Source organism: Dromiciops gliroides, chromosome 4 (genome assembly GCF_019393635.1).
Source record: "Dromiciops gliroides isolate mDroGli1 chromosome 4, mDroGli1.pri, whole genome shotgun sequence".
Lineage (NCBI taxonomy): Eukaryota > Metazoa > Chordata > Mammalia > Microbiotheria > Microbiotheriidae > Dromiciops > Dromiciops gliroides.
In genome coordinates, this window is record NC_057864.1 from 232,072,584 (window position 1) to 232,099,242 (window position 26,659).

Below are 26,659 nucleotides of genomic sequence, written 5' to 3' on the forward strand. Positions count from 1 at the left end.
TGATCACCTGTCAGAAATGTTCTAGGTCAGTGGTGTCAAATTCAAATAAAAGGGGAGGCCATTAATCTCCATCTAAGGATACCTACAGACTGAATATTGACTTAGTTTAAAATGTAAAGTTATCTATGTTCTATTGCATTGTTACTTATCTTTTTAAATATTTCCCAATTACATTTAAAACTGGTTCAGGCCTCACTTAGGGCTTCACTTGTGCAGGCTACATGTTTGGCAACCTCTCTTGTAAAGGACATCCTTGCATTGGTTGAGAGATTGGACTGGACAATATCTAAATTCTTTTCTACCTCTAAAAACACAATGATTCAATTCAGATACTATAATGTCTGCTTTCCTAGGAGTTGAAGGAGAACATAAACTGGGGATACTATAAGGTGTTACTCCTTCTTGTTCCACTTAGACTGTTTGTTCCTTGAAGGTATGTCCCCCCAGACCAAGTCAAGGGGCCATCCTACACCAAAAGCAGCACCTCTACCCCTACCCAAGATTCCACTCCAGATGTAAAGCCCCTGAGGACACTTCTTGGGGACCCTGTGCCCTCTGTTGCCATCTCCAGCACTAGCCAGGTAGGTGTCAAATAAAAAAGCTTACTTTATAGAGGGCAAGAAGATAGAGATCTAAGTTTCAGTCCTTGAATCTGTAGATTGATTCACAGGACAGCACAGCAGAACCTTTACCATGAACTCTGCTTATGTGTCACTGTCTACTAAAAAATATCTCTGCATTTTCTCCTTGTTAAAAAAAAAAAAGAATAAACTTTCAGGAAGTAGGTTGGAAGAAAATCAAATCAGACCTAATGACTTTACATTTGGAAGGAAGCACAGAAGGACCTTTGGGTTGGGGAAACTTTTTCAACAACTCAGGGAAAGTAGAAATCTGGTTGATAATAGCCACAGTTGGAATTGATTACTGTGTTATTTGTTGACAATATTTCACTGAGGCTATTTCCTATATAGGCCCTAAAGTAAGTCTAAGATCCTGTGAGTTTATAAACTGGAATATAAAGCAAAGCATCCTGTCTTCTTCCCTCGAATTTTCTCAGCACAGAAACCACATGAATTCCAGTACATCTGTCTCTCTCGGCTAGGACAGTACAAAGTTAGAGGAAGTTCAGGTAGTTTTCTAGGATTCATGGCTCCATAATTATTATAATTCATTCTTCCCTTGTGTGTCCCTCAGGCTCGGCTCTCCCAACACCGGTGCTCCCAACCACCGTCCCTCCCTTCAGTCAAGAAAGCCAGCACTGACCTTCTGGCTGACATTGGTGGAGACCCTTTTGCTGCTCCCCAACCAGCATCGAATTTTGCTGTCTTTGGGGGTAAGTTGGGTACAAACAAAAATAGTTTCATGTCCAACGTCAGGCCTAGTAGAACCCATTCCTTTGGTGTAACTTGCATTTTGTTTGATCTTGGAATTAGTTTATTCATTGGAAGGGGATAGGGAGGTACCTTATAGTAATTTTATATTGGGTCATAGGGAGAAGTAGAGAAGAAGAAAAAGTGGTCATAACACTGACAGCTTAGGTTGAGGTCCGAAATAAATTGGGGGGAGGCACTAAATAAAAGCAGGAGTTGTCCCAGAGCTTCCTCTTAAACTTGTAAAAATAGTATTTGTCTTTTTACTCTCCTTTTGTCCTCTCTTCCTTTGCAAATGGTTTGGAGAAAGAATGAGGAGGCTGCTGTCCCATTGTATGTCAGCATTGGCCACTGGAGGCTGAAGAGTATTATCTGCCTCTCTGCCTTGTCTCCACCCCCCACCCCACCCCAAACCCATCTGATTCTATTGAATTCTTGTTCCATACCTTGTAAAAAACACGATGAATCAGACCGGGGTTTTGGTGGGTAGTGTGACATGAAACTGGGAGTTACAGCTAACTTGGCCCACCAAGTAATAGACAGTAGGATTCCAAATGAAGAAGAGGAGTTAAACTGGTAAAGCTGAACTGGGTCAGATGAAATCGAATAGGAATCAATGTGAAGTTTTGCATTTGGGCTCAAAACTTCAACCTCATCAGGTTGTCCTGCTGGAGAAATCATGACCAGATGGCATTTTCAGAAAAAATGATCCGTGAGTTTTAGTGAATCATAAGGTCAATGGGAGTCAACACTGTGACATAGCAGCCCAAAAGCTAATGCTGAACTTGACCTAAATTAGAGCTCTTCTGGATTGGAGGGGATCAGTTCTCCAAGCCATCCCAAGACCTAGCTTCATCTTTTTGTTTGTTTGTTTGTTTTTAGGCAATGGGGGTTAAGTGACTTGCCCAGGGTCACACAGCTAGTAAGTGTCAAGTGTCTGAGGCTGGATTTGAACCCAGGTACTCCTGAATCCAGGGCTGGTGCTTTAACCACTGTGCCATCTAGCTGCCCCCGACCTGGCTTCATCTTAACCAATACACCCAGGACCCAGGCCTCCTTTCCCTCCCTCCCTCCCTCCAGCTCCTCTCCCATCCCCAATTTCTACCTCTTACTCTGGGAATAATAATCAGTTCAGCATTATTATTACTACTAGAAAGGGCATAGTTCTCTCAATCACAATCCCTATAGTTCTGAGTTGAAGAATGCCTAGATCTAAGCTCCCATTCCTGGCTGACGCTTTGTACCCTCTTACATTTTTTCCAGATTTCTCTCAAACTTTACCTTCCTTGCCCATCTTGGCCTGTTTCTATTTTTAACAAATTACATTTCATAGTAGATTTTCCTCTTGCAGGCCTTTCATCTCTTGGCCATCAGAGAGACTATGCTCTCTCAGTGGCACAGTACTCCTGACCACCCTCTCCATTGTGGACTAGGATGGGGAGGAAGCATGCTTTTTGCTTTCCTTAACCACATTCATTCACCTACTGCTCCTCTTCTGAGATTCACTTCGTCCAAAATAACCACCCAGATCCTGGTTATCTATGGGCCTTCAGGTCATTTTTTCTTCTTTGTAGTGAAGTTCAGCATCCTCTTCAGTCTATTCCACCTGACCTTGGTGCCTGTGCTATCTTCCTATCTCTTCCTTTTCAGAGCTAAACTCTGAGAGAAAGCTTTCTATACTTCTTACCTCTTCTTTCTTCCTTTCCACTTATTCCTCAGCTCCTTGCAGTCTCACTTTCCTCTCTGCAGTTCAAACTACACTCTCTAAGGTCTCCAGCAATCACTTTATTGTTGAATCCAATGGCATTTTCTAGGTCCTTACCTTTCTTGACCTCCCTGCAGTGGTCAGTGCTGTTAACCACACTCTCTATCTTCCTCTTATCCCTGAGTTTTTCTGACACTACATAGTCAAAGTTTTCTTTCTACCTGACAGATCATTCATTCTCTTTATTGTTCAGTTTAATCATGTTCTACCTGCTATGCGTGGATATACCTCATGACCTTGTTCTCGCCTCTCTCTTCTCTTTTCATGCCCTATCTCTTGGTGATCTCTTTATAGCTCCCATGATTTCTCAATTATTATCTCTGTGCAGATGATTCCAAATCTATACATCCATTCCTCATCTCTCTTCAGAGTTCCTATCTTGCCTCTCCGGTGGCTTACTTATCCAGGTGGATATGTTAAATATCTCAAGCTCAATATGTCTTAATTTTATTTTTATTTTTTATTTTTCTCAATTACATGTAAAGATATTTTTTGAGTTCTAGATTTTTCTCCCATGCTCCCTTCCCATCACAATTCTGAGGCCTGCAAGCAAAAGCTCAACACGTCTTAAACAGAACTCATTATCTTTCTCTTTAAACTCATCCTTCCTCTTAACTTTCCTTTCTCTGTCAAGGTAAACACCATTCTTCCGGTCACTCAAGTTTGCAACTCTCACCCCTTCCCAATTCCATATTCCCTTAGTGGCCAAGTCATACCAATTCTACATGTTCAGTGTTTTTTTTCATCAGTCCCTTTCTCTCAGTTCATACCACAGCCACCCAATTCCAGGCCTTCATCAACAGTAGCTTCCTAATGGATCTTTCTGCTTCAAGACTCTCTCCTTTCTAATGTGTCTTCCATCCAGTTACCAAAATTATCTAAAGTACCGGCACAAACACGACACTTCTCTGCCCAGGAAGCTCAGTGTTTCCTCATTGCCCTAAGATGAACTACAAACTCTGTTTGATGTTTAAATTCCTCCAACCTGCCTATCTTTCTAGGCTTTTTACACTTTACTCCCTCAGATGCTCTCTATGCTTACTTATTATTCCATATACAGGAAATTCCATTTCTCACCTCTATACCTTTGCAACGGCTTTTTGTCCTCTATATATGGAATGCTCTCCCTTCTCACTTCCATCTCTTTTAATCCCTAACTTCCTTCAAGGTTCAGCTCAGGTGCCACCTCCTATAAAGAGGTTTTTTCTCACTTCCATAGTTGTTTAAGAATACCCTCTTCCTTCACTGTTTGTTGTACAATCACCTTAAAAAAAGTATAGGGCAGGGGTTCTTGACCTATTTTGTGTCTTAGACCCCTTGGGCAGTCTAAACCTTTTGGATCCCTTCTAGGAATACTGTTTTCAAATATATAAAATAAAATATAGAGAATTAAAGGGAAATCAAGTATACTAAAATGCAGTTAATTAAAAACAAATTATCAGACTTAAAGTTTAGGAATCTATTTAGTAAAAGTTTGTTCACTGACTTATGGTTTTATTGTATTCTAATGGTCAGATCATAATCTGGAATATTGTGTTCAGTTTGTGGCACCACACTTTAGGAAGGATACTAAGCTAGAAAGGAATATGAGAAGATTATAATACCATATAGGGGATGGTTAGCAGAGAGAAGAGATGACTTAGGGGAATCATAGCAGACTTTAAGGATTTGAAAGGTCTTTATAAAAGAAAGTAGCAGTAATTTTGCAGAAAGACTACAGAAAGAGAAAATTGTTCAAATCCCATCTTGTTGATACTTGGGTGTCATGAGAAAATTATTTAACCTTTCTGAGCTTTACTTTCCTTGTCTGTAAAATAGTGCCTATGTCATAGAATTGTGAGGATCAAGTGAAATAATTTATGTAAAGTGTTTCACAAGCCTTAAAGTGCCATATAATTGTCTGTTATTATTGTTAACATAAAAAGGGGTGAGCAAAGAAACTAGAGTATGATGAAAGTAACCAGAAATAACAAACCAATATCAATATCAACTTTTATGCTCCAAATACCTTAGCATAAAAATTCATAATAGAAAATAGAAAAAAGTTAACTACAAGAAGATATAGAGAATAATATAGTAATGGTAAGAGATTTCAATTCTTCCATTTTGGACAAATCCAACAGAAAAGTAAACAAACGGGAAAATATAGAATTACACAGATTGTTGGAGAATCTAGAACAAAAAGACTTATGACACCTCCAAATGAGACTGCTTAAGAATATAAGTATTTCGGGGGCGGCTAGGTAGCACAGTGGATAAAGCACTGGCCCTGGATTCAGGAGAACCTGAGTTCAAATCCAGCCTCAGACACTTGACACTTACTAGCTGTGTGACCCTGGGCAAGTCACTTAACCTCAATTGCCTCACCAAGAAACAAAAACACACAAAAAAGAATATAAGTATTTCTTAACACCACATGGAACTTGTAGGTAAATTAATTGTGTATTAGAGAATGTACACAGAAATTGCAAACAAATGTCAAAAAGAAATAATAAACACATTCTTTACAGAACATAATAATAAAAATAGGAATCAGTTCAGAGAGCACAAACAAAAGACACAGACACAAATGGAAACTTAACAGTGACATCCTAAATAATGAGTGGGTCAAAGAACAAATCATAGGAACAACATTTATGTGAAATAAAATGATATTGATGAAACAATGTACCAAAATTCCTAGACGCAGCTAAAATAGTCTCGGGGGAAAAGATATCCCTACAGACATATATTTGTAAAACAGAAAAAGATGGAATTAATAAAGTGAATATGCATTTAAAAAAATTAGAAAGCCAGCAAATTAGCAAACCTAAAATAAGCACAAAAGAGGCGGTATTAAAATTAGAGGAGAAATAGATAAAACTGAAAACCAAAAAACTAGAAATGACTAATAAAACTGAAAGTTTGTTCTTTGAAAAAAACTAATGAAATTGACAAATATTTAGCCAATCTGATTAAAAAGAAAAGAAAATCAAATCAACAACATAGTAAACAAAAGTCACAACAAAACCTGAAGAAATAAAAAATTTGATCAGAAGCTACTATGTACATTTAGTTATACTCTGACAAAAGTAATTGAGGAATATCTTAAAAGTATAAAATATCCAAACTAACAACACCAATTAATCTCAGAAAAGGAAATAGAAGTAGCTGTACAGGAACTACTAAAGGGAAAAACCCTTAATCCTGTTGAATTCGTAGTAGAATTCTATTAAACTTGCATTTAGTACCATTACCATACAAAGTATTCTCAAAAATTGGGAAAGCAAACGTAGTCCTAGTATTTAAACTAATACCCCAAACCAGGGAAAGATAAAACACAATAGAACTATAGATTAATAACTTTAATGAATATTGATTCAAAATTTAAAATAAAATCCTGTCAGATGACATATATTGATCAAAGAAATCATTATTATACCAGGGATATAAGAATGGTTCAATATTAGAAAAACAATCAACATAATCAGTCATATTAAAAAATTAAAATATCCAATTATTATTGTTAGACTTGTTCTGCTTTGCCTTACCCAAAATGCAGAACTAGGAGCAGTGAGTGGAGGTTTCAGGGAGATAGATATATGTGCCATGAGAGGTGAAACTTCTTATAATAGTTAGACTTACACAGAAATGTAATGGAAGGAAGTAGGTTCCCTTTGTTGAAGAAAAAATGGTTAATTCTGTATTCTGAGTTTCAGTCTACCAAAAGCAATTTTATTCCATTTCTTAGTAATCCAGTTACCTGACATTTCTAATTTAGAGAGAGATGTCCAACTTGGCATATCCCCTTTCCCCCACCCTCTATGTCCTTAGACACATAACTTCCCTCTGTACATGCCTTTTGTGGTGAATAAAAATTTATGGGGTACCCTATAATTATCTCAAGTTTTAGGGAAAATTAGTTGGGGTTTATAATATATTTGTTACTTAGAAATTAGAGGATACTGCACCAGTTTGGGGGCATTAAGTATTTATTAAAGCATATTAAATATTAGTAAAGATAGAGAGCACATGGCTCAGAAAGATCAGAAGCCCTACATAACTAGGATAGAGGGAAGAGAGAGAGCAGCGTGGGAGAGGAAAGAGAGTGAGAGACCCCTCTCCAGGGTTTTTAACCTTTCTCAGATAGAGGTAGGTCACTCCACCTTGATCCAAGCTAATTGGCCAGTAACATTGAAGTCCATTGATTGACATGACTTGAAGGTGGTCTTAAGTTAGTTAACTTCCTTTAGTTAGTTAGGAAGGTTGATCTACATTTCCTTTGAAATTCCTTCTGACTCTGGGCTGGCCCTGCAAAACCAGCCAGAGTTCCTATGTGTGTGTGAGTGAGTGGGTGTGTGCGTGGGTGTGGGTGTCTCTGAGTCCCCAGAACACCCTATTATTAATAATTTTCTCACACCTTGGACACATACCCCATAATGAGATAATATTAATGAGAATCTTGAAGAGAAAAATCTCAGCATGTTAAGAACAGTTTGGGGTTAACATTCTATAGCAGTAGCCACTTAATCTTCAACTAGAACTACTAAATTCTTGCCTTAACCTCTACCCTTAAGGCTGGAAAGGGTCCTCTTGATATCAGTATCATACTGTTTTCTGAACCAGAGAATCCATTATTTTTATTATTATTATTGTTTTTTGGTGAGGCATTGGGGGTTAAGTGACTTGCCCAGGGTCACACAGCTAGTAAAGTGACAAGGGTCTGAGGCCGGATTCAAACTCAGGTCCTCCTGAATCCAGGGCTGGAATCCATGATTTTTAATGGAAGGGGGGGGGTACTTTCCTGAGTTTTACAGGCCAATCACTTCAGGGGTTTGGGAAGGCAAGGACGGTAGCGCAATGTAAGACTTTTTTAAGATTTGGTTTCTACTCTTAATCCTTTTCTTTTAAGAAAGCTGTCTTTTGTTCTTGATCTAACCCATCCAAAGAGAGCAGATGTGGAAAGAGTTTTTAAATTAGTTTTTAAATTTATAGAGAAACTGGGAAAAAAAAGCTCTTTGATACACATCCAACATTCTCACTGGAGATCTTCAAGTAAAGGCTGGATGACTATGTTTGGAAGTTGTAAAATTGTTTCAATCTTAGGCAGGAGTTAGACTACATGGTCTTGTAATGATTGGAATGATGCCACCTGCTGGAGACTTACTGTAGAAAAGCTCCACCATGAGGTGAAGGTCTCTGAGGGCAAGACCATGCGTCTTTTCTTTGGAGTCAGGAAGTGACGTTTGCTTGTGGGAGGAAGAAGGGGGAGCCTGGCGCTCTGACTCGCACTCTTTCCTGTGGACTCTGGCGGTGAGCAGAGCTAGGAATGCTCTCTCCCTTTAATAGATAGATGAATGTAGGCCTTTCTCTCTCTCTTTACCAAATTCTTATTCTCCTTAATAAATGCTTAAAAGTCTAACTCTTGCTAAAGCTTATAATTTGTTGGTGACCACTCATTAGATATTTTAGACAGAATAGCTAAAATTTTAGCCTTTAACAGTCTCTAAAGCTTCTTTTGCCTCTGAAATTTAGTGATTATGATTCTGTGAAGAGGTGGAGCTCAGAAAACTTGGACCCCTTTCTGTCTGCATAAGCCTGGGTATGTGTAGTCTCAGGATTGTGAGACTTAGATCATTCATTTCAGCGGCCTTATTTTGCAATTGAGGAAAGCAAAGCCCAGAGAAGAAAGTTGTGTAGTAAAGCAGAAATCCTTTAAAGGATAGCTTTCTAGCTCTAGTGTAACCTCCCTGTTCTCTCTACTTACAGGCCAGGGTACATCCCATGGAGGATTTGCCAACTTTGATGCCTTTGGAAGCAGCCCTTTCTCCTCTACGATTGGAGGTATCCCTCCAGCTGGCCAGGCTTTATTCCAGACCCAGCCAACGCCCATAGGTAACTGAGGTTGACTGTTTTTCTTTCCCCTGCTTACTTTTCCTTCCCCATTTTCTCCATTCTCATCTCATCACTGTGCCTAAGACTTGGGTAGAGGGGAATTAGAACTAAGGTTAACTTAAAGAAAAGACTAGTAAGTTGATTATGGCTGGCCTTCTCAAAGGAGGAAGACTCCACTATTTTCTTTTTTCACTGAGGACCAAAGGGAAAGACTGACACTGCAAGAGAAAGGGTAAAAGCTAAATTCAGCCAGGATTTCATTTCTGTTGGAAGACCGGGCAGCTCGAGAGCATGAGAGCAACCCCGGGCATAATTTATTTCTTTCTGGAGATCTACATTGTTTCTGGGGTGGGAGAGGGTCTGGCTAGAAGATACCAGTAGGAGAGAGTGTCAGAGATTCAGAGTAAAGGCACCCTTTATGTCATTCGGTCCATTCTCTTCATTTTGTGGGTGAGGAAACAAAGACCCAATGTGGGTGAGTGTATCTCCCTCCCAGGATCATCTATAAGTATTAAAAGGCAGGGCTGGGACAGCTGGGTGGCACAGTGAATAAAGCACTGGCCCTGGAATCAGGAGGACCTGAGTTCAAATCTGGCCTCAGACACTTGACACTAGCTGTGTGATCCTGGGCAAGTCACTTAACCCTCATTGCTCTGCAAAAAAAAGGCAGGCCTGACAGTTGACCTCAGATAGTCTCTGCCTTGTCTCTCACTCTCTCCCTGTGTAGTGACTACCACAAGGTACTTAAGGATTGAGCTCCAGTATTGACAAGATTCTTGTTTGAGAGGGAGCAAGTGATAGATTGACTACCTTTCTCTTTTGATTTTCTTTCACTCTTTCCTCTTCCCTCCCTATTGCTAGCCAGTCAGATGCTTACTGGAAGTTACAGCTTTGGTAAGTTTCCTTTCTCTGAGCCAAAGGGCAAAAACAGCCTTTCTCATATTTAAAGATCCACTTTTTAGACCTTCTAGCACTCTTATTATAGGTGAGAAAGTTAAAGTCTAGAGAGGATTTTTAAAAATTTTTAATTTTTTTTGGATGGGCAATGAGGGTTAAGGGTCACACAGCTAGTAAGTGTCCAGTGTCTAAGACTGGATTTGAACTCAGGTCCTCCTGAATCCAGGACCGGTGCTTTAATCCACTGCACCACCTAGCTGCCCCCTGCATATACTCTTTATAGCCCTTTAAAGGGGCATAGTTCCAAATTGCTCTATAGAATGGTTGAATGAGTATACCACTTCACCTACAGTATATTAGTGTCTCAATTTTCCTACATCCCTTCCACTGTCATTTTTGTTTTCTGTCACATTAGCCAATGTGATAGAGTTGTTTTAATTTGCATTTCTCCAGTCAACAGTGATTTAGAGTAAGGTTTAAGTTTTGCCTGCCACTCCCCCTCCCCCAACTCTCCCTCCATTATAATAGATCTTTCATGCCTCTTTTATGTGGGATAATTTACCCAATCTCCTTCCTCCTTCTTCTAGTGCAGTTTTCTTTCTCACCCCTTGATTTTGTTTTTTTGGGTATCATCCAATCAAAATCACCTTATATCTACATCCTCTGTGGATATAATATACATATACTCCTAATTGTTCTTATAGTTGTAAAGTTGTTGAGTTACAAATATTATCTTGCCATGTAGAAGTAATAAACAGTTTAACCTAATTGAATTTATGTTTTCTCTTTCTGTTTTCTTTTTTACCTTTTTATGTTTTCTTGGGGGTCAGATTTTTTATTCAACTCTGATCTTTTGATTAGAAATGCCTTGAAAATCCTCTAATTTGTTAAATGTCCATTTTCCCCCTCTGAAAGAATACATTCAATTTTTCTGGGTAAGTGATTCTTGGTTGTAATACTAACTCCTTTGCCTTTCAGTATATCATATTCCAGGTTCTCTGGTTCTTTAATATGGAAGCTGCCAAATCCTGTGTAATCCTGACTATAGCTCAACAATATTTGAATTGTTTCTTTTTGGCTGCTTGCAATACTTTCTCCTTGATCTGTGAGCTCTGGAATTTGACTATGATATTCCTGGGAGTTTTCATTTGGGGATCTCTTTCAGAAGGTGATTGGCAGATTCTTTTAAATTTCTATTTTAACCTCTAAGTTCTAGAATATCAGGGCAGTTTTCCTTGATAATATCTTGAAAGATGATATCCAGGCTCTTTTTTTGATTATGGCTTTCAGGTAGTCTAATAATTCATAAATTGTCTCCCCTCAGTCTATTTGCCCTTTCCTTGATTCCAGGTCAGTTGTTTTTCCTATGAGATATTTCACATTTTCTTCCTTTTCTTTTTCATTATTTTGATTTTGTTTTATTGTTTCTTGTTTCATAAAGTCATTAGCTTCCACTTGCCCAATTCAATTTTTGTTTTTTTTTGCGGGGCAATTGGGGTTAAGTGACTTGCCCAGGGTCACACAGATAGTAAGTGTTAAGTGTCTGAGGCAGGATTTGTCATCTTCTGAATTTGTGTTGTGATCTTCCCTGTCACCATAGTAACTTCCTATAGTCAGCATCTTTTCTGGCAGTTTGCTCATTTTTCCAGTTTATTTCTTGACTTTTAACTCTATCTTAACGTGGGGCTGTGCTTCCAGAATGGAGAGGACACTGTCCAAGCTTCATGTTTTTTGTGCAGCTGTTTGCAGAGATAGTTCTGGGGACCTGTAAGTTTTCAGTTCTTCCAAAGTGTTATGATCTAAGGAAAGGTGTGTTTACTACTCTCCTGACCTGTGCTCTGGTCTGTGAGTGACTGCAAGCACTCTTTTCAGCCCCAAAACTATGACCAAGGTCCCAGCTCCCTTGCAGCCACGTGCTCTGGTTTGCTAGTGCTCCTCTTTGCCCTGGGACTGAGACCCAGGATTGCAACCCAGATGCAAGTATGGGCAATGCAACAGATTTCTGTCCCTACCACCAGAAAAGGGGCTCCTGTAATCTCCTTCTGATCAGTTGTCTGATCCCCTCACCATCTGTGGGCTGAGACGTTCAGCAACCACCACTGCAGCCATGATAGGCTCAAGGTCTACTGCTGGTTTGCTGGGGCATGGCCTAGGCTGGACTCCTCCCCTCCACTATCACCCTGTTGTAAGAGACTTTTCCTACCAACCTTCTAAGTTGTCTTGTTCTGGAAACTTGTTTCAGCTTGTCTTTTTGTGGGTCTTTCTGATACAGAATTTGTTTTGAGGAATTATTAAAAGTTGTTTGGATCTGTGTCGGTGGGACCATGGGTTTGGGTTGCACAACATCCCCCTCCTGCCCTTCTAGCAGTCTTTGTCTGGAACATTATCTTAGCCCATTTTTTTGTGGGTTCTGCTGCTCCAGGAATTGTCCTATGGCATTATTTGGAGGTTTTTTGGAGTGATTGTGTTGTGAGTTCCCAAGACCTTACTCTAAAAGTTGTTTGGAAGGGTTTTTGGGAGAGGTCAGGTGAGTTCATGCCTTTTCTCTACCAACTTGGCTCATGGGTGTACGTACAAACTGTCTTCCCTTCCTCCCTTCCTTCCTTTTCTAACTTTAGAAAGAAGCACAATTGGGGCAGCTAGGTGGCGCAGTGGATAAAGCACTGGCCTTGGATTCAGGAGTACCTGAGTTCAAATCCAGCCTCAGACACTTGATACTTACTAGCTGTGTGACCCTGGGCAAGTCACTTAACCCCCATTGCCCCGCCAAAAAAAAAAAAAGAAAGAAGCACAATTTCTGTCCAGCAGATCAGTTCCAACTTCCTATCTCTTTTTTTTTGTTTGTTTTGGTTTGGTTTTTTTTGCGGGGCAATAGGGGTTAAGTGACTTGCCCAGGGTCACACAGCTAGTAAGTGTCAAGTATCTGAGGCCGGATTTGAACTCAGGTACTCCTGGATCCAGGGCCGGTGCTCTATCCACTATGCCACCTAGCTGCCCCTCTTCCTATCTCTTTTAACTTTTATTTAGGTTTCTGACATTGGATAAGCAAACTAGCTTTGGAATAAACATTGGTTAGGGATTTGAAAAGCTATAGCAATACAAAAGATGCTATTCACATGGTATCATTAGGTGGGTCCTTTGGCATCTGGGGTAGTAATGTTCTCCCAGGCTGTCCTAATGTACATTTTCTGCACAGGGCTCCTGGACTCCAGTCTGCCTGTTTCTGGAAGCATCCCTCTGGCTTTTCTAACTCCTTGTCCTGTGTGTTTCCCTTCTGTTCACGGTCTGGCCAATTCCATTTTGGACAATTAGAGTTTTTTGCATTATTCAATTTGAAGTTCTTCTTTTTAAAAGGTTACTTTGACCCTTCAACTTTCCTGAGAGCATAGGTCTGAAACCCATCAGAGATCACAGGAGACAAAAGAGGACCATGACTCAAGGATCAGTGTTCTCTGTAAGAGTCCTTGGCCCACATGAGGGATGGGGGGAGGTGGGGAGGAAATGTTTTCTTAAGGAGACTTTAAAGGTAGTAGATGAGAGAGTTCAGAAGATTTTCCTATGTTTACAGTATAGCTCTTAAGTTTTTCATGGCTATATGAGCTGCTAATCCATGGGAAGATGAACAGGATTGTTCCTCTTTAAGTCAGAGGAGGCCACAGATTTAGGGCCATATGTGGGCGCCCACTCCTCAGAAGGAAAAGCAGAAGTGGATCAGGAAGGTGACTCAGAACCACTCTCTTTGTGTTGGGAGCTTACAGCTAGCACAGATGAGACCCTTAAAAAAATTCAGGGAATAGGGTGGATGAGGGACGCAGTTACTGTGACCTTGAATAGGGAAGACACCCTAAGTTTCCTCACACTGGAAGTTAACTCTTGAAAGGAGTTTTTTGAGAGGAGCTCTCAGGCCTCTTCCTAAGCCTTGATCTGTGGGGCCTATGGCTCTAAGGGAAGAAAGAAACCCTGGGGCTTTAGAGAGAGATCAGGAGCCTATGCCCCATCTAGTAAAAAGTATACAAGAATCAAGGGTTGAGAGTTTGGGGGCAAGTTAGTTAGAAGGAATGGAGCTTTTGTGTCTTAGTCTTTTATTTTTCTCTCCCTTGTGTCAGTCTTGCCTCAAGACCCTGTTTTTAGCCACATCAGTAGAAGTTCTCAGAGTATTTGATTCACCTCATTACAACTAACAGTAAACTCCAGTTCCTGTGAAAAACTAAATTGTACATGTCTTTGAGAGAGACATAGGCACAGCTGAGCCCTCTGGTAATGTTGTTTCTTATACCAGGACAAGACTATACATGGGGCTGGAGCCAAGAGCTCCACTCCCTTTCTCTCCCCACTGACCTTGGTTTTTCTCTTTTCTCTACATGGAGTTCAGAAGGTAGGAAAACTACCTTGGAGAAAATAAGCCTTAAATGTCTTCCTTACCCAGAGCCCCATATCTCTTCAGGCCCAGGAGTTCAGCACTAGCACCTTTTCAACCCCACTTTGAGAGATGGCATCATGATGTAGTAGATTAAACTTGGAGTCAAGAAGACGCCAAGTTCAAATCCTGCCTTAAAAACTTATTATCCGGGGCAGCTAGGTGGCACAGTGGATAGAGCACCAGCCCTGGATTCAGGAGTACCTGAGTTCAAATCTGGCCTCAGACACTTAACACTTACTAACTGTGTGACCCTGGGTAAGTCACTTAACCCCAGTTGCCCTGCAAAAACAAACAAATAAACAAACAAACAAAAAAAAATTATTAGCTGTGACCCTGGTGAATTTACTTAACCCTTCTGGGCTTCTTTTTCCTTATTTTTAAAATGCGGATGTTGGACTTGGCCTTTGAGGTCCTTTCCAGCTCAAAATCTACTACCCTAATTCCCTTTTTCTCATCTGATTGGACCCAGTCCTCTTGTTGGATTCTTTTCACTTAAGTGAATGGAATTAAATTGGCCATAGTAAGGCTTACCACTAGGTGGGGCTCTTGACACCCCTAACTAGCCTACTTCTCTGCTATGAGATTGGGGAATTAGAAAGACAACATTAAGCCTGCCTCCCTTTTTTATCTGGACTCCTGTATGTCATTTTGCATTCAGATTCAGTATAGACACATACCATTTCATGCCTTCATATAGCTAGGAAGAATTTTACTGCTGTCACTTCATTTTTACTTTTACTATTGTTTGGTCTTAGATTAATAAGGGACCTCAAGAATCATGTAGGAGCAGCTAGGTGGCACAGTGGGTAAAGCACAGGCCCTAGATTCAGGAGGATTCAAATCCAGCCTCAGACACTTAACACTTACTACCTGTGTGACCCTGGGCAAGTCACTTAACCCTCATTGCCCCGCCCCCCAAAAGAGTCATGTAGTTTAGGAATGGGCAAACTATGATCCACCAGCCAAATCCAGGATGCTTCGTTTTTGTGTGGCCCATGACTTTTTACATTTTTTTAATGTTTGAAGAAAAAAATCAAGAGTAATATTTTATGACACTTGAAATTATTTGAAAATCAAATGTCAGTATCTAATAAAGTTTTATTTAAAGCTCCTTTGTTTACTTTTTGTCCATGACTCCTTTTATGCTACAATGACAGAATTCAGGCATTTCAACAGAGATAGTAAGTGGTACTCTCTGTCACTTTGCACTGCTGCCCAGGGTACTACAAAACTTGACAGTGTTGTGCATATTGCCATACTTTGACATTTATTTTTTTTTTTAACTGCCAGTGTATATACATAATTGTAAAAACAAGAAAAGAGAAAAAAAATGTCTTCTTATAATGTTTTGAGCTTAGGGCCAAAATTGAGATTTTTCAAAATGAAAAGAATTGTCCTCACTCAATATTGTCAAACACTGAGTGGCTTTGAAAATTAGCTTTTGCTTCAGATTTGATGTGTTTCTTAATGAATTCAACCTAAAATTACAAGGCAAAACTGCACTTATTTGCAAAACTTTTACTATGGTTAGTCAGTTAGACAACTAACATTGTTTGAATCACAAGTAATGTCAAGCTGTTTTATATACTTCCCATGCTGTCAAAAGTTAAAACAAGAAGTGAGATCTCCATTCTTACACAAATATGCAATGGATATATTTTTTGAGTGCAAACTGCTTTTCCAGCAGTGTTTTTGGACCTTGATGAAAATGCAAAAGAAATTTCTATGTTTCAAAATCCACTTAACTGTGCAGTTGAAGAGATTCCACCTAACCTTCAGGTGAAAGTGATTTGTCTAAAATATAATAACAGACTAAAAGGCAAATATCAAGAAGGATCTAATAGAATTCTTTCTCTACGTGCCCTCCAAGAGCTGAATATGCTCAGTTAAAATCATGGATTAATAACAATATTTGGCAATACCTATCTTTTTTGTTTTTTTGCAGGGCAATGAGGGTTAAGTGATTTGCCCAGGGTCACACAGCTAGTAAGTGTCTGAAGCTGAATTTGAACTCAGGTCCTCCTGAATCCAAGGCTGGTGCTTTATCCACTGCGCTACCTAGCTACTCCTGGAAATACTTATCTTTGTGAAAAGACATTTTCTTTTTTTTTAGAATGTTTTATTTTTTCCACAGTTACATGATAAAACAATTTTAAAAACGTTTTCTTAGTTTTAAATTCCAAATTCTGTCCTTCCCTTCCCTCCCCCTTCCCTAAGACTGTGAACAGATACAGGTTACACATGTGCAATCATGTAAAGCACTTCGATATTAGTCATTTGTACAAGAAGCCACGCAAATTTTTTTTTTTTTAAGTGAGGCAGTTGGGGTTAAGTGACTTGCCCAGGGTTACACAGTTAAATAACAGTTAAGTGTTAAGTGTCTGAGGCCAGTGCTCTATCTACTGCGCCATCTAGCTGCCCCCACATAAAATTTTAAAAAAGATTTAAAGTGAAAAATAGCATGCTTCAGTCTGTATTCAGACAACATTAGTTCTTTCTCTAAAGACTGATGTATACATCATTAGTCCTTTGGTATTGTCTTGGATCATTGTTTTGCTGAGAATAATTAAGTCATTCACAGTTCATCATACAGTACTGCTGTTATTGTGTACAATGGTCTCCTGGTTCTGCTTACTTCACTGTATCAGTTCATGTAAGTCTTTCCAGGCTTTTATGAAATCCTGTTTGTCATTTCTTATAGCACAGTAATATTCCATTACAGTCATATACCACAGCGTGCTTAGCTACTATCCAGCTGATGAGCATCCATAAAAAGTGCCACTATAAATATTTTTGTACAAATAGGTCCTTTTCCTTTTTTTTTTTTAATATCTTTGGGACCTAGCAGTGGTATTGCTGGATCAAACAGTATGCAAAGTTTAATAGCCTTTTGGCCATAGTTCCAAATTGCTCTCCAGAATGGCTGGACAAGTTCACAATTCTACCAACAATGCATTAGTGTCCCAGTGTAAAAAGACATTTTCAGAGCTGAATTCCCTAAAATTCTCATTAGATATTAGCATCGACAGATGACCATTTGCAATCAGTTTTGATGATGGGGAATATTAAGTTTGAACCCCAGTTAAGTGAAATGTTATCTTCCAGAAAAGAATTCAGTTTTCATTTGTAGACCTGTCTTTTTTTTTAAAGTGTATTCCATTATTATTTTATTTTGAATTTCATCTAAAAATTGTAGAAGTTTGTTTTCTCTCTTAATATATAATTATGATTTTATAATATCCTCAATTTTTGCCCCTTGAGCTGCAAAGATTAAAATATTTGGCCTTTTTTTTTACAGCAGAAGTATGCCTTTCCCCAAAGCATGAGTCATCCAGGGCAAGAGGTAGCCTGAGGCTACTTGGGGCAGCTAGATGTTTGAGAGCACTGGGTTTGAAACCAGAAAAACCTGAGAAATTTATTAGCTCTGTGAAGTATCTTAAAAGCTTTGTGTTATTTAACTCCTGTTTGCTCCAGTTTCATCAACTGTAAAATGGGAATGAGAATTCAATTTGTAAAGCCTGTAGCATGTTGCCTGACACATAGTAGGCACTTGATAAATGCTTATTTTCTTCTCCGATTTTACTGCAATAGGGAACTCCCAGGTGAGAAAAATCATATTTGTCCTTACTGGTTAGTACTTTATCTGCAGTTTTGCAGTTTATTATCTTAGAGAGTTGTGTGAAGCATCGAGAGGCTAAAAATAACTTGCCCAGTGCTACACAGCCAAAGTGTCAGAAAGGCATCCATAACCTCTCATGTTTCAGTAAGCATTTATTGAGGAGGCATGCAGAATGGAGTGACTGATTTCTAGCCCTTAAGGAGCTCGTTGCTTAGACAGAGAGATAAGAAAGGCACCCTGTCATGGTCATGTCAGGAGGTGAGAGTTTGAATCCTGCTTTAGATGCTTACAAGCATTGTGATTCTGTTCATAAATTTAGGAATGGACCTTAAAATGCAGCAGGACACAGTGGATTTGAGTCAAAGGAACTGCATTTGATTCCTTGCCCAAATTACCTCACTTGAGAACTCTGTGTCCCTTATCCATTAAATGAGAGGGTTGTACTACCTTTAAATCCTTCTGGCCCTCAATCTGTAATCTAGTCTAACCCTTTCAATTTATAGATAAGGAAACAAGCTGTGAGAAGTTTAACCATTAATAAACTGGAGATATCAATATTAACTACCTTATATCAATAATTAGCATGGTATTTTAGCTTTATAATAATACATGGCATTTTTAATTGATCAAAGTCTTTTCTTGTTTGTGAACTTGCTGTCATGATTTCCGTGTAACATAGATGATAGCCCAGAGGATTGGTGACTTGCTAAACACCAAATTCAGTGTCCTAAGGCTTTTTACAAGACCACAGTGCTTGGAAGAAGCAGCATTGGATCTCAGGAAGCCAGATAAAGCCCCTCAACCCATTCTCCGTGTTTTCATCCTGGTAGCTTAAAGAGAAGGATAATTTGTGTTTTCTTTGCCCACAGGGGTGGTTAGAACACATGGATAGGATGGGTCTTCTCAGAGGAAGTAACTGGACTAGGCATACTTATCTGATGATTTGTAGCAATTCATCCCATAGCAAGCAGCCCTTACAGGATTTCCAAATGCTGAGTGCTCCCATGTCTCTCTCCTCTCCCCAAATCCAGTGTGACACATTGGATCCAAGTTTCTTAAACCTGGGATCCATGAACTTTGTAATTGGCTTCCTTCATAAGCCTACCTATTCGATGTTATGCTTATAAAAACATTCTGAGAGGGCATCAGTAGGCTTCATCAGACTCCCGGAGGGATCCATGACACAAAAAGCTTGGGAGCCTTTGCTTTAGATTATGGTAAAAACCAGATGCTATTTGGTTTACTTCAATCTATTCATAGACTTTTACCCAAATGAAATAATGTTTGTAAAAATTACAAACTTTAACATGCTGTATGAAATGTAAGTTGTTATTACTGATAAAGAAGTATCAAACCAGTCATTTGCAGCTCTTTGGCATCACCAGGTGGGCTGATTCCACAGAAAGTAGTGAAGGAAAGCTCCTTTCTGAGATCTTTGTTTTGATACAGATGTAGAAACCTCAACTCACTACTATTGACTCACCTGCTCCCCACCTCCTTTATATATTCCCCTTGATAGAATTTGATTCTGGTGTGATAGAACAATTAGGATGTTGGACAAAGACAAGTTTTCCCATCTTTTTAAGTCAGAAGTGGGAAAAATGTGGCTGAAATTAGAGCAAGGAAAAAGATGACATAAGAAAAATCACTTTCTTTAGGGGTAAAATCCCTCAGACACTAGAAAAGTAAAGGAAGTTTAGGTTTCTGAATATTTGGAAATATCAGCACAATATAAGCCCATACTCCCACATTTTTTATTGGAGTGGATTAGGGGAGAGATAGAATAGGATAGCCGAGCTCTCTCCTCATTACTATCAAGTTTCTGTACCTGTCTCATCTTCTCTCACAGGCAGCAGCCAGGTGACCCCATTTGGTGCCTCTCCTCTTGCTCCTGCCAATCAGCCAAGTGCCCTTTCAGATATGAGCAATGTCTTGGGAACTGGGATGTCAGCTGGTGGTGTTCCTAGCAGGTGGGTTGAGACTGGGGTTCCCCAGCCATGAGAAAGGAAAGCAAAAAGCCTAGGTATGTTTTTTTTTTTATCTTGACACTTCCTGTCCCATGCAGTCCCTGGCCTTTTCCCTCCCCCCCCCTTTTTTTTTTGTTAGTGCCTTTTGTTTAATACCCTTGAAAACAAAGGACCAGGGTTTGCTTGAATAGGCATCCAATAATGCTTAGCTGTAGTGGAGGATACTTCTCTGATATCAGTTTCTTCCTCTCACAGAGCCTTTGGGACCGTTGGCCATGTCTCTGGACTCCACACTGCTGCTTCTGGCAGTAATAGCAGCAGCAGCAGCACTGGGCTTGGATTTGGGGGTGAGTTCTACTTGTAGAGAGCTAGGGTAATATGGGAACCTAGGTGTATAAGAAGGGACCAGTAAAGACAAAGGAGTTTAGGGGTACAAGACTGGAAAAAGAGAAAAAGGGTGGGAAACAGGCCAAGGAAGATTGAGAAATGTTTGTCATGGGGGCAGCTAGGTGGCACAGTGGATATAAAGCACCAGCCCTGGAGTCAGGTGGACCTGAGTTCAAATCCAGCCTCAGACACTTACTAGCTGTGTGACCTTGGGCAAGTCACTTAAACCTCATTGCCTCAAAAAAACCAAAAAGAACAAAAAAAGAAATGTTTGTCATATATCAGTCCAGTAAGAAAAGACTAACTTTGCTTTCCCCTACTCCCCCCAACATTTAGCTTTCACCAACCCTTTCATCACACCGGCTCCTCACCCACAGTTGCCTTCCACCAACCCTTTCCAATCCAATGGCCTGGCCACCGGTAAGCCTTCTGTAAATTGTGTTGTTTTTTTTTTTTTAGGAAGTTTTTCTATCCCTTTTTCAGACAGTCACTGGAAGCCATAGGCATATTAGATTTTTTTCCCATTGCTCTCCTCCTAACCTCAACTTGTGCTCAGTTAAGTTTTGCCCTATTCCTTTTCGTGAATCCCCCTTTTCCTAAAGAAGTTGGGGTCCTTATACTTGTGTCCCTTTGCTACTTCCAAAGTCATTTTCAGTGGTTCTTGCTAATGGGGGCCTTTCTTCCCCCTACATCCCACCCCCAGATTTTAGTTATTATGAACAGCTTTATTTTTCTGTTCTTGTTCCCATCCTGGGGCTCCCCTAACATCTTAATTCCTTAAACCTTCTCAGCCATGTTATCCATACCTTAGTCTTTATATTCTCCCATTATACTCCCACCCCCAAATTCCTCAAGAAATTAGAGGGCCCTTAAAAACAGGTGGAGGGGACAGCTAGGTGGTGCAGTGGATAAAGCACCGGCCCTGGATTCAGGAGTACCTGAGTTCAAATCTGGCCTCAGACACTTGACACTTACTAGCTGTGTGACCCTGGGCAAGTCACTTAACCCCCATTGCCCCGCAAAAAAAAACAAAAACAAAAACAAAACCTTAGGTGGAAGGCTATAACTATATACAGGGATAACATGAATACCACAGTATCTTTGGGAACCCTGAATCCCAGCCTCCCTGACATTGATAGTGGGTGGATCTGAAAGCTGAAGATTTTAGAGTTATATTCAGGTAAATTTTCGGTGAGTTAATTTTGGTCTGGAGAAGCCTGTTTCTCTCATCAGGTATAGTCTTGATAAAATTGCTTTAAATCTTGTCTTTCTCGGTTCTATTTCATCTACTTTGTTTCCCCAGGGCTTGGTTTGGGAATGAACACTGTGGTTCCTAGCTTCTCTTCTGCACCAACCCCTAGTGGCTTCCCAGGAACGTTCTCTCCTAATCTCTTCCCTCCACAAACCTTGCTGGTTCATCAGCAGAATGGTAAAGGACTCTTCTTCTGTTAGGCCACTGAATTTGAGAGAACTATTCATTTTCCTAGCTAGGCATAGAGGAGTAAAGAAGGGATAAAAACCTGTTTATTTTCAAGTGAGGGACCCCAGGAATACACATTCCCAAGCTTGGGAGTGCCTTCTCCCCTGCTCCCCCACTCCCTGCTGGGAATGTGGAATTTTGCCTACTATTGGGGGAAACGACAAAGCTTGTCAGAGTTCATATCACCCTCCCTTCATAAGTTTAGTTAATTTCTGATGAATGCTACTATTCATTGAAGCTAAATTGTGTTTTTGTCTTTCAGGTTCTGGTTTTGTTGGATTAGGAGCAGCCAAACTGGGGCAAAGGCCTGTAAACCATCCAGCTGGGATCTCTACCAACCCCTTCATGGTAAGGAAAGAAGAGAATGAGCCTCAAAGAAATCTAGAGAGCATGGGGAGACCTTTTACTCATATGGGTGTGTTGGGGATAGGGGCCTGTGCCAGCAGACATAATTAGGAGTGGAACACCCGCCCCCGCTTTGTGTTGTGCCCTCTATTCTAGCCCTCTTTCTAGTTTCTTTGAACCTATCTTCTCTATATATAACCTATTTCTTTACTTCTTCCTGAGAACATTTGGGGGATGGGGAATGACACTGAAATCTACCCATTTCCTGTTCCCAAATCTGATTGTTATTTATTTTGTTCTTTTCTCTTCAGACTGGATCCTCATCAAGCCCATTTGCCTCCAAACCTCCTCCTACTAATCCCTTCTTGTAGCACTGTGCCCAGGAAGACAACATCCTTCCTGCTCCCCCTGCCCCCAAGTATCCACTCTGTTCCCTAGAACCCTGGTGGCCACCTTTGTTTTTTGGCATTACAGTGGCCTCAGCCCAAGATGGGGAATGACTTGCCTTGCTTTGGGTGGTGGGAATCATGGGGATAATGAAAGTGCTAATGCTTTGCTCTGGGCTTGCAGATAAAACACCACCCTGTAGGCCAGTAGCCCCCTCCCAGAGCAGTGAGAACAGTGGGAGTGCTTATTAGAGGTGGCTGGCCCAGGTGTGTTTTATTATTCTATAATTGTCCCTTCTCTATTATCCTTTCTCCCCCAGCATACATGTGGTTCTCCCAGCTCCTAAAGCTTTCTCCTGTGGAGAAAGTTATTTTAGGTTCAGGCCATTTCCTCTTCTTAGTGCTGAACTCTTAACTGCTAGGAAGCTAAGGGAACCTGAACCCACCTTTCCCTACATGCTAAAGGGCCCCATCCTGGTTAAAACCAGGGGAAGTACCAAGGCATGGCAAGCATTTGGGAAGGACATTTGAATAGTACTGGAGTTGGAGCACCTTATTCCCTTGCTTCTTTCTGCATAGCTGGGCAGTTCAGCAATTCCAATCACCTTCCACACCTCAACCAAAAAAAGCCTTCCTTTCCCTTGCACAAACTTCCAACCCAGCCGTGCTGTCTACACATGCAATGATGAAAGGTTCTTATCCCTCATATCAAAGCTGCTTCTTTCCTTTTCATACTTGTTTGCAAAAGTATTTTTCAAGTTTAACCCCTTAGGTTTTTCCCCTCTTCCCCCAAACTCATATCAAGCACTTTAGTTAACTGTTGGTTTGATGTTTGGATACCAGTGTTTTATAAACACAAAGTTTTCTAATATATCCTCTTCTACATATACATATTAATATATATAATATTAATATATACATAAGGCCTATACAACCATCCTCCTGTACACTCTACCCCCAAGAATCACCAGGTAACTGATATTTATGGGTAGTAAAGGTATTCCTTATCTACTCTGACCATCATCATTCCATCAGTCATGTTCCAAGATCACTCCCAGCCTTACCTCCTGGACTACCACAGGAGATTTTTGTGCAGTTGCTGCTTTGTTTTTTCCACTTCCTACTCTTCCTTGATGTTGAATCTTACACTAAAGGCAATGTTCGAAAATAATTTTGATTTGAAAGAAAAATGAAAAATAATGCTTGTTGTCATCTGGCTTTTGGGTCCCTTGGTTTTATACACCAGCAAACTTGCTTGATTGGCTTAATTTAGCTTTTTTTTTTTTCTCCTTTGTCCAGACATCAACTTCATCTATAATTTAGCACAGGCCTTCCTGGCAAAATGACTCCAAAGAGTGGGTTGAAGTGGGAGTTAGGACTAGGTAAGGATGTTTCTCTTATACCAAGGGAAGGATGTGCGGAAATGAAGATGGCTCTCATTGCTTTAGTGTTAAATTTGCCCAGATCTAACTGAACTACCAAACTATTACCATAACATCCCTGACAGTCATCTCAGGCAAACACAGCTGCTTATATTTTCTAGTCCATTGTGTTATGTCAACAACTCCAGGGGCTGAGCTGTTTGTATGGGGACACAGATATCTGCTTAGGGCAAACTTTCTGCTCAGAATGAGGGAGTTGTGACCTTGATATTTAGGATAATATGAAGGGGGGAGAGGGCTTATCACTCAGTTTCCTTTCCTTGTTTTATGTGTGTATTTAGGTCTTTAACCTTGGGTAGCCCTGAGGATGTGGGAGATTGATTATCTTAGTGGATTTGGGGAAATTTTCTGGAAAAGTACCTCCAGTTGTGTGTAGTTTATTTAGCCAGGATCCATCTCACCTCATCCTCATTGTGGAGCAGAATCCATATCTTGTCCTCTTAAATTCCTAATTCTTCTCTATGCTCAGGTCCTGGGCATACCTATTTAAAACTATTTTGGGTATGCAGAAGATGGTAAGTCTAACCATTGAAGAACTGTTGTCACTAACCTCCTGGGACAGGGAAGTCATGCTTCCCTTATATCTCTCTCCTGCCATCCTCTGGCTCCTCCCCTACTCCCCCCTCCTTTTGCAAAGGTCTACTCCACCAGTATAGGCAGTTATGCCCAGGAAAGGGAGAACATTTTGCTGGTGCTTCTCCCTCAAAGCCCAGTCAGGGAAGCAGAATTGACCCTAAGTCCCTTCCTCCAATTGGTGAGAATGAATTGAGGGCTTCCATTGCAGAAGCCTATTGAATTTCTCCCTTAGGGAGTAGTCAACCCATAGGAGTATTAAGGACACCTCTTTTGTTTCCAAAACTCTAATCTTGATATGCTGTATCTCCATTTCTCTCATCTTGGCTTTTTTCTCCCTTTGTTGTGTCAGCATGTTTCTGTACCTTCTCCATTTGTTTTTTGTCTCTACTTACTGTCTCATTTCACTGGCCAGTCTGGGTCCTTTGAGGTAGCAAGGGAGCCAAGAACCTGGTTGGCATGCTGTGGTGAGAGCTGTACTTTAAGCCTTTTCTTGTTTTCTCATAGTTTGTTGCCACTCTTCCCCACCCCCAGCCCTATTCTTCAGTTACCAAGGAAAAGCCTCAAAAAATCAGTACAGGTTGGAACTAATTTAAAGGGCTAGAGATCTGAGATGCCTTTGTGTGTCGTTCTTTCCCTGGTGCTTGGTGCACTAGATTTAGTGGCTCCTTCCAACTTTCCCCTAGCATTTACTGAGCCAGCCAACTCTGCTATCATCTTTTCTCCATTCTGGTCCTAGGACTCAAGCTATTTCAGGGCAGATGGTCATAGGTGATAGGGCTGAGTCAGCCCCAGATCCCAAGTTAGAGAAAATAAGGATACTTTAGGAAAAGTGAGACCAAGGACCTCATATGCTTCCTCAAAAGCCTTCTCCCAATTCCTAGCCTTTCTCCTGATCTCTGAGTTCAGTGGGAACAGCAGGAATTCTGCTTTTTAGTGACCTAAGATGAAAGGGGTAGCTCTAGGTATAGAACCTGGAGTCATGAGTTGTTGGGTTTTGTTTTAATTTTTAAATTTTGAATTTAACACCAAAAAAAGAGTATGTCTGTGTATGTAAGGATTTTTGCATATGAAACTATGAATCTATTCCATACTGCTTGCTTTCTAAAAATGTATATAATAAATTTGCATTACTTTCAAAGCTGTTTTTTGTTTGTGCTTCCTCCTGAATATCCTTCTATGCGTTTTAAAAGCATTTCATGGCCATTTTCCCCCCTTTGACATAATTGCATCCCCTCCAAACAAATAAATTCATAGCAAATAGGGAGTCAAGCAAAACAAATCTATACCATGACCGTGTCCAAAAATGTTATGTCTTTCTCCACATCGGTTCTGTCAGGAGGTATTCAACATGTCTTTGGAAATGAGGATTTTTATGTCTCAGAATTGTTTTTCTTGGCAGTGTTGTACTTATCTAATTTACTCTTCTGTCTGCTCACTTCACCTTGTATTAGGTTCATACATCTTGCTAGGATTTTCTGAAATCTTCATTTCTTATAGCATAGTAATACACCATATTACATTCATATGCTACATTAGCTATTCTCCAAATGATAGATACCTTCTTAGTTTCCAGGTTTTCTCCCTTTCCATAACCCACTTCAGGATCCACTCTCCAAAACTGAAGTTTGTTTTTAGACTGCCACTACTCTCTTCCTGATGGATCTTTCCCCCTTAATCCTTTGCTCATGGAGTTTTATATATTTCTACATTAGATCAATCATTGTGTCCAACCTTCCTTTATCTATTTCAGATAAAATCTTCATCTAAGGCCTGCATGCACCCACCCATATATACATATTCTTAGGTATCCCAATTATGAGGGTGCCATCTATTGTCCTTTTATCTCCCCTTTTCTTTTCCCTCTCATAATCCATAGAACCACCAATCCACCCCCAACTTTTCCATTTGTCTGAACTCCTGTGAAGACATTAATGTTCTGAAGGAACACTTGTTTCTTCACCCAATGGAATGCAAGCATTTCATCATTGTGTATCCTCTTTATAAAATGCTCTTATAAATTTACCTTTCATTTCAAAGTTCCTACTCAGGAATTCCATTAAAGGTCCATTTTCCCCTTGTAGGTTTATGCTGTTTTTCTCTTTTGCCTCTTGGAAAATCATTCTAAGATCTC

The 26,659-nt window shown here is 40.2% G+C and overlaps 1 protein-coding gene across 7 annotated transcripts in view; it reads left to right on the forward strand.

Annotated features, from left to right (window-relative positions):
• AGFG2 (ArfGAP with FG repeats 2) overlaps positions 1–25,666 on the forward strand; it is a 56,072-nt gene extending 30,406 nt beyond the window's left edge. For 5 of the 7 annotated variants that reach the window (XM_044002359.1, XM_044002363.1, XM_044002366.1 and 2 more), the window contains 10 exons: positions 434–581; positions 1,195–1,333; positions 8,884–9,009; positions 9,871–9,903; positions 19,795–19,915; positions 20,168–20,259; positions 20,636–20,719; positions 21,603–21,728; positions 22,042–22,127; positions 22,436–25,666. In XM_044002359.1, the coding sequence (XP_043858294.1) occupies positions 434–581; positions 1,195–1,333; positions 8,884–9,009; positions 9,871–9,903; positions 19,795–19,915; positions 20,168–20,259; positions 20,636–20,719; positions 21,603–21,728; positions 22,042–22,127; positions 22,436–22,495 (1,015 nt within the window). In that variant the 3' untranslated portion in view covers positions 22,496–25,666. The remainder of the gene's footprint in view (positions 1–433; positions 582–1,194; positions 1,334–8,883; positions 9,010–9,870; positions 9,904–19,794; positions 19,916–20,167; positions 20,260–20,635; positions 20,720–21,602; positions 21,729–22,041; positions 22,128–22,435) is intronic. The other 2 variants (XM_044002362.1, XM_044002360.1) reach the window with 2 other exon arrangements.
• Positions 25,667–26,659: the final 993 nt, after the last annotated feature.